The 8,464-nt window shown below is 56.2% G+C and overlaps 1 protein-coding gene across 1 annotated transcript; it reads right to left on the minus strand.

The window, feature by feature from the left end:
• Window positions 1–473: 473 nt before the first annotated feature.
• GRXCR2 (glutaredoxin and cysteine rich domain containing 2) lies at window positions 474–3,674 on the minus strand. The gene is made up of 3 exons (XM_053991090.1): window positions 3,330–3,674; window positions 1,663–1,878; window positions 474–653 (listed from the first exon to the last, which is right to left on the minus strand). Exons 1-3 carry the CDS (start codon window positions 3,672–3,674, stop codon window positions 474–476), a joined length of 741 nt encoding a protein of 246 aa, XP_053847065.1.
• Window positions 3,675–8,464: the final 4,790 nt, after the last annotated feature.

Consider the following 8,464-nt stretch of genomic DNA (forward strand, 5'->3'; position numbering starts at 1 on the left):
CAGCACCCCGGGCACCTGCACTGGGACCAGCACTGAGTGTGCCCCTGCCCCAGGACAGGCTGGTCCCAGTACTGCCTGCAGCTGCCCTGGTACCGAGTGCACACCTGCGCGGGCACTGCCTGCACACCTGACCCGGGCTGCACCTGACCCGGGCTGCCCCTCTCCTGCTGCTGGAGCACCCAGGGGAGGGGCAGTGCCAGCACAGGCTCCGTCTGGCCGAGATCGGCTGCAGGGACATTGACACGGGTGCTTTAGCTCGGGATGCCGAACGTTCCCGTGCGTCAGGGATGCAGCTGGGGTCCGGGACTGGGGTCAGGGACTCGCTCCCCCTGCCGGGCCCGGCTCCAGGGCTGGGCCGGCGCACAGGGCAGGAGCAGAGGAGCGGCTTCACCCTGGCAGTGAGATGTGGACACCGCGCCTTTCCCTTTGCTGACCGCCTGTCCCCGCCGCCGGGGGCCCTGTGCCCCGTGTGCTCAGGCAGCGCACACCCGGCACGGCTGCAGCCCGCTCTCGTCGCACGCCGGACACCGCAGCGCCCGGTAGGACTCCCGGAATCTGTTTGCCAGCATCGAGAACTTGCTGCCGTGGCACAGTGAGCAGGGAGCACAGCCGGAGCCTTTGCACTGGGAACAGCCGTGCTCAGCATGGCCCTCCTGGAGCAGACAGCAGGAAAGAATTTGTTAGTGCGTGCGAGATACCCAAGTCCGGAGCATTCTTGAAAGAGGGAAATTCTCTCTCCCAGTCTCTGCCATCACAGTTGCTCCTGACACACCACTCTGCCTATGACAATCACTTCTCCACCGCAAGGACTCGGACAAAAAGGCTTCCACATGCTTCGGGACAATTTGTGGCAGCTACTAGAAAATGAGAAGTTAATGTCACTGGGCTTATAACACAATACTCCAAACTCCTCTTTCTCCACCCATCCTCCTGTCATTTCTTATCACACCATTTCCACTCTGTAGCCTCAGGTTTGAGCCACGCTTCATTTCTTCAGGGATGGCTCCTTGCCCTCTCTCCCCAAATCCCTCATCATGCACGCTTTCTTTTGAGCAGTCCTTTGTGCCTGCCTCTCTCCCACTGTGCCAGGCAGCCTCTTTAAATCCCACCTTGAAATTCCCGGGAGCAGAAGGACCACGGTGACCCACAGGCCAGACTCAGTTCCATGAAACTGAATCAGCTCCACGTGACAACATTAGGTTTTGTAGGATCAAATCATGGTCAGACCAATTGGGATTCTGACCAACAAAGACTCCCCCGTGAGAAAGCAGATGTAAGGCACAACCTTATTTCAGCTGATACTAAAATTTTAGCCTGAAGCAGTCTCAGCCACAGAGCAGCTGTGTTTAGCCTTGTCAGGCTGGAGAACCTCTGGCCTGCTCTTATCCCACTGGGAGGGGTGACAAGGGATGGAGCCCAGCCAAGCTCTGTAAATGCCAGCCACCTCCAGGGGAAGAAATCAGTGGGAGACATGAGCACCTGGAACCAGCAGTGCTGTCCCAGAGCAGGATCTCACACAGTGCTGGTCGTTATCTCCTGAGGGAACAGGAACAGAGTGGTGCTTTTTATCCAAACTTAGCTAGGAGCCAGAGACAGAGGTGGATGGGGCTCGGGTGGTTTGACCTGGGTTAAGGGGAAAAAGAACTTTCCATTTTCTCTTACCTGCACGTAGTGGTTGTAAGTGACCTTATTCTCCACATCTTTTTTATGACCACCACTAAATTGTTCTTTATTCTCCCGGTACATGAACGTCCAGTCATTTATCCCCTCAGTCTGGACAATTCTTCTCATGAGCTCTTTCTGGTCCATCGGTGCACGGATGATTTTCAGGTTATTGGTGTAGATGATGATCTTGCCAAAATCTACAACTGGAGAAGTCTGAAGAAGGAAGTTGCCAGTATCTCACCAGTATAAATTCACTCTGCAAACACTGATGGTCCCTGCTTCCAGAAGAGCATCCCTTCCACCAGGCCAGCTCCCCTGACCGCCCCCAGAGCATCCAGCAAACTGGTGGAGGTACAGCCCTACTGGGTAAATTTGTATTTTTTTCCTAGCCATTTTAAAGCTAAACTTGGTCAAACATTTCCCTGAGAGCAGCACTTTGCTGACCTGGTCCCTCCTCCCTGGGTGCCATATGGAGTTACTGGGGCCTATTGTTTTACACACTCTTCATATTTCACTCTAAGCGTCTGTGTCAAGAAGCCATGCAAAAGGAGATGTTCTCCTAAAAAATGCCCTGAGTCACATCAGCTGCCCTGAGGTGGCTGCTGCTCTCCTGGCAGTGGGGCACCTGCTTCCCTGTGGGAGAAGCACGAGGGGGAGGCAGGTGAGCACAAGTCCTGCCCACCTGCAGAAGGTGAGAGCCTCGTGTGTGTCACACAGACACGGTGTCTCCAAGCACCCAGTGCGTGTTGGTGCAACACAAGCTGCTACTGGACAGCGTGGTTACTCCAGGTATCTGTGGCTGGGGACGCTGGGGAGGGAGAGGAGCAGCTACCCAAGAATGCAAAACAAATTAACGGGCTGGATAAGATCACAGTAGTGCGGTGTCTTTGGGCAGGAGAGATTCATCGTGGCCTGATGTTTTCGGGCAAACTGCATGTCCAGTGTGTCAACAGGTCAAATGTCAGCCATCTGGGTTTCCCACGCACAGCTTTGATGAGCACCAGGAATTAACAGATTTCAACGTGTTCAAATCAAGGCTATTAGAAGTATTTACACATATTGTGCACGTACTGCCTCGTTATAAGGACTAGAGAAGCACTTCTCCGTCAGTGGCATTAATTATATGTTAAGAAAATAACCAGTGAAACTAAGCTGGGATTGTCAGAGTAGCCAAAGATGAATTCTGGCTGCCAGAGGACGCAGACACCTGGTACCCTGATGGCAGCACTGGCTTCCTGCCAGTCACACAACTTTAATATTTTAAATATATCTAATTAACTTAACAGCCTCCTTACATTCGACTGATCTAGATGCAGTAGGACTCCCATGTACAGATAGCAGTATCTATGGAAACATTCTCTTTTGCTCTACCCAATGGACAAATGCAGACCAGGACCAGGAGAAGCCAGAGCACAGCTGGAGCACAGCTGGCAGCTGCTGTTCCCTCCTGCAGACCCTGAGGATCCTGCCACGCGTGGCATATTCAGCACACAGGATTCCTGGAGCAACGGCTGGAGATTCACAAGCACCCTTTCCAAGTCCTGGCCTGACAAAACAGTTTTAGGGGATGGGGCTGCGGTGTGAGGCTCCTGTCAGCACGCTCCTGCGAGCAGGACTGAGCCCGGAGCCGGTGCCCGCGGCGGGGCAGCCCCGGGGGCACTTACCCTGCAGAGGCCGGCGCCGGGCCGGCAGTCGCTGAGCAGGGGCGCGCTCCCCGTGAGCCCGTGTGTGTGATCCTCTCGCAGTACGCTGATCCTGCGGGCGGTCAGGGCCGTGGGCCAGCAGAACCTGTTCTCGGGCAGCTCGCCGGGCCCGCAGAGGTGCTCCCCTGGCTCGAAGCCGTGGCGCAGGAAGCGCCGCGAGTGCTCCTTGGCCGGGGGCTCGAGCTCCTGCCCGTCCTCATAGACCTGCTTCAGCACCCGCCCGCTGTACGCCGAGGATATCTTGAACCTCACCTTGCGGGGCCGTCCCTCGTGCCGCTGGCTGAGCTTCTTCTGGGGCTCGTCCATCGCCGGGAGCTCAAACTGCAGGTCCCGGAGATCAGCTCCAAAAGCCTTGGGTCCAAAAGAAAACACTCCAGCCTCCCCCTGCCACATGATGTATAATTCAAGGTTTCTAGTAGTTCCTCTCATCTTACAGCAAAACTGACACCACTGCATTAAATATTGATAGAAATTCACAAAGAGAAAATATCACTGGTAGTGAAGTCAAAAGCAGGTTGGTGAGTGGGGGCCAGGCTGGACACCACAGGAAGGAAGGAGTTAACCTGGAAGGAGAGGATTAAATGTCATGTTTCTGAAACCATGGAAATGTTTCTGCCACGTGCTAAGAACTACCCCAAATACATCATCCCAGTAGATTTTCATAATTTTCTGACAAGGTAAAAAATTAAAAAGACAAAGTCAGAGAAAGAGCAATCCAGCCTCACAAATTGCAAATGTGAATTATTCCTCTCCTATTCTCACACTGAAACCCTGAGAGCACAAAGCTCAGTTTCATTTTAATTTAATGTGTTCCTCTACAGGTTGGGAGATCTAATTAAGATATTCTCTCATTAGTGCTCAATCCCTATTTGTAATTCTTGATGCCTTTTAGGGCCTTTTGGACCATTCTGGGTTTGGTTTTCATTTTTAGGAGACAGTCACTAATGCAGCCCCAGCTGAGGGACTTCCTTTGCCCAGCACTGCCAAACCTCCATGTCCAGGCAGCCATCGGCCCCAGGCACATCCCGGGACAGCCCCTCCTCAGAGATCCCAGCCGTCACCCAAAGCTGGTACCTCACTGGCCTGGTCTCTGTCACAGAGGGTTTGGCTCCTGTGCCCATCCCTGCCTGGGCATCTCGAGCTCCTCTGACCTTTCGAGGGGTAAAATAAAGAGTGTGTGTGCTACAAAACACATCTACAGGTAACTGGGCTTCAAACATCTCCCAACACCTACTTGAATCACATAGGTCCCCAACAGGAGTTAAAATCTTTTTTTTTTTTTTTTTTTTTTTTTGAGTTCCAAGATTTTAGTATGTATCCACCACTACACATCAAGGGGGGCTGCCTTGGCAGGATGTAGGCAGAGAGCTTCATTTAACTTCTTTCAATTCAAACACAGCACTGTTAAAACCTAATGCTCTCAATGGGTTAATTCATTATGTCTTTTAAAAGTTTGTTAATGAAATCCTAGGATGACACTTTAGAAGCTGCCTGCTAATAATTCCACTGCACAGACCTTCCACCGGCCCAACAGCCACACAAGCAGGTTCTGTCACGACAGACACCGCTCCGAGGGTCCCTTGGGCTGCTGGAAGCCTCAGCACAAGGACATGTAAAAATGTTTCCTGCACCAGGAGCACAGGCCTGAACACGCCTGGGAAGGCACAGCCCCGGAGCCGCCCTTGGCATCGCCACAGCACCCCTGCAGTGCTGCTGCCAGGCTGCATCCCGCCTCACGCAGCAGCACTCACCTTGTATGGAAACTCTGATTTGCACGAGCCGCGCTCCTCTTGCTGCATTCCCTTGGAAGCCTGAGCCACCCCTTCCCCTGTGAACCCTGCTGCATCCAGCCTCAGAACTGCTGCTTTCCAAAGGGTCCCCGGCGGCCCTGATCTGACACAAACCGCGCTGCGAGATACCTCAACTGGAGTTCATTTCCTTTTGATTAAGGGAACAATCAGACAGGAGAGGCAGTTCAGAGCAGCAATGAGAGAACGCAGCACGAGCACCGCTGCGAGCCCAGCAAAGCCACTGGTGGCCGTACGGTTATTCACAGGTGCTGCCACAGCTCAGACCCAGAGTGGAACAGCCCCTGCCCTGCAGGATTCAGCCGGGCACGGCCAGCCCGTGCCTCCTGCTGCCCCGTGACCTGCAGCCACAGCTCCCCGTGTCACCCCGGGCCGGGACACAGAGGGGGCTGCTCATCCCTCACTCCCAGAGCCACACGCTTCGTTATGTCCGTGCGCTGCGGACTCTCGCAAAGAAAAGCTCCCCAGACGGCCATTCTGCATTTGTTGGCTGTTCTGAGCACCTCAGGTCAATGCTCCCACATTAAATATCCAAACGGGGACTTTCTGGGGGGTGTTTGATGAGGCCATCCCCAGCAACACCCGTGACCCGGGGGCGGGCGCCCAGCGCGGGGGGCTGGCACGGGGGGTGCGGGATGGAGGAGCCCCGGCACGGGGAGTGGAGGGTGCGGGATGGAGGAGCCCCGGCACGGGGAGTGGAGGGTGCGGGATGGAGGAGCCCCGGCACGGGGGGTGCGGGATGGAGGAGCCCCGGCACGGGGAGTGGAGGTGCGGGGTGGAGGAGCCCCGGCACGGGGAGTGGAGGTGCGGGGTGGAGGAGCCCCGGCACGGGGAGTGGAGGTGCGGGATGGAGGAGCCCCGGCGCGGGGAGTGGAGGTGCGGGGTGGAGGAGCCCCGGCGCGGGGAATGGAGGTGCGGGATGGAGGAGCCCCGGCGCGGGGAGTGGAGGGTGCGGGATGGAGGAGCCCCAGCGCGGGGAGTGGAGGTGCGGGATGGAGGAGCCCCGGCACGGGGAGTGGAGGTGCGGGATGGAGGAGCCCCGGCACGGGGAGTGGAGGTGCGGGATGGAGGAGCCCCAGCGCGGGGAGTGGAGGTGCGGGATGGAGGAGCCCCGGCACGGGGAGTGGAGGTGCGGGATGGAGGAGCCCCGGCACGGGGAGTGGAGGTGCGGGATGGAGGAGCCCCGGCACGGGGAGTGGAGGTGCGGGATGGAGGAGCCCCGGCACGGGGAGTGGAGGTGCGGGATGGAGGAGCCCCGGCACGGGGAGTGGAGGTGCGGGATGGAGGAGTCCCGGCGCGGGGAGTGGAGGTGCGGGATGGAGGAGCCCCGGCGCGGGGAGTGGAGGTGCGGGATGGAGGAGCCCCCGCCGCCCGCACGGGCCCGCAGCTCCCGGGGCCAGCGGGGGTTTGTTTCCCACAGCCCGCACGAGCCTTGCTAAAAATGCAACAAAAATAATTTGGCATTCAACAGTGAAATCATTAAGTTGCACGACCTAGATCATCACAGCGCTATATTTGACTTCAGACTGTTCCACTGCATTTTAATGACATCTGTCTTCCAAGCGTGGGGCCTGTCCTCGCCCCACAGCAGGGGAGGATGGGGCAGCCGGAGGCTCTGCAGAACAAAGAGCCAGCCCTTGCCCCGGGCAGCTCGAGGCTGCGCTGGAGCTACCGCAGCAAAGCTGGGGCTGTACAAAGCAGGGCTGAAAGAGGAGCCACGGGGAGCTGGACTTTGAAGGCGTTTTCCCACCTGCAAGTTTTGCTGGGAAATGCTTTGTTGTGTTGTGCTGTGCTTCCTCAGAGCAAGCCCTGCTGCCCTCCTTCCCTGCACAGGGAGCAGGATGGGGATGGGCGTCGGGCTTCCCTCCGCAGCAGCGCCCGGGCGAGTGCCAGGACACCAAGGATGGCTCCCAACACTCCATGTGACACAAAGAGCGAGGCCTGGGAGGGCATTCACAGGCAGCCAGCACAGCCACCACTCCCTCTGGCCTGGCAGCCTGCACCTGGATTTCAAAACTCCTGGTGCCAGGTGATACTGACATCTGCAGCTAGAAGTGAACCGCAAAAAATACAAGTATTCTGCTAACTACTGCTCGGGAGTTTCCTATTCAGCAGCACTGGGACAGTCTCAGCTGACACTCTTTTTTACAAACCTGTCCACATGAGCCAAGACGAAGGTCTGCTTCCAGCTGTCTCCAATTGATATCTGCCAGCAGCTCAGAACATCTGTAATCTTATATCGGACATTAAACAACACATTTTTTAAAATGAACCATTTTTAAAATATGTAGAATTTTTAAAATATGAGCTGCCCCAGCCAGACCTGATAGGTCATACAGTGCTCAGGGCTGGCTGTGCCCTGTTCAGGGTTTGGTTTGGAATCCCCAGGGTGGGAGGGACCTCAGAGGTACCTAATGCAGCACCGCCCCACACACAGAATCCCCAAAATCAGCCTGGTCAGTGTTCTGGCTCCTACTGAATTTGCTGAGTGTCACTAGCAGAAAACAGGCACAAAAGAGCAGCACACAGGAGCTGCAGTGGTGGCACCTGCACAAGCAGCCCTAACACCACTATTTCCAAATCATGGAAAAACCGCAGGATTGGCTCAGGTGTAAACTCTGATGTTCACATCAGGAGACACTAAAGTCTGTCTCCAGGGGAAGCAACCTGACCCACACCAAGCACTTTTGGCATTTCTGGCCATCATCATCCTCTGCCAGGGACTTACATCAATGTGCTTGTAGTACTGGCCAGGTGGCTCGTTCCTGCTGTGAAATGCAGGGGCAGGCACAGATCCTGTGAAAAACCCAAGGAGCTGAAGCAGGAGTCTTCTTCCCTCCCAGTCAGAGCACAGCCCTGGCTCCCACAGCCAAGGGATTGCACGGCTGCTGCAGAGGGAGGGAGGGTGGGCACAGCCCAGCACCCCCGTCTCTGGGCTGGGGGTTCTATTAGGACACTATTAGGTGTCCCACTCCCCCCGAGCTGCTCTTTCACTTGCTCTGAGCTCCTGCAGCCATTGGCAATCAGGAGCTGATTGCTCACTGTCAGCCCTGGATCAGCAGCCCCCACCACCGGCGTTCCCAAACATCCCTCCTGTATCCAAATTCTTGTTCCCAGAGGGCTGAAGCTGCCGTCAGAGCACCTCTGTGCTGGGGGGACACAGCAGCCACAGCCAGCACGGCTGGGACGGGCTGAGCTCAGGGCTGGAGCCTCTGATGCAAACATCTAACATCTCCTCGGAGTCCCGAGAGCCTGATTAGATCTGAGCTAAGGAGTGATGTCACGCTG

This window comes from Vidua macroura, chromosome 15 (genome assembly GCF_024509145.1).
Source record: "Vidua macroura isolate BioBank_ID:100142 chromosome 15, ASM2450914v1, whole genome shotgun sequence".
Lineage (NCBI taxonomy): Eukaryota > Metazoa > Chordata > Aves > Passeriformes > Viduidae > Vidua > Vidua macroura.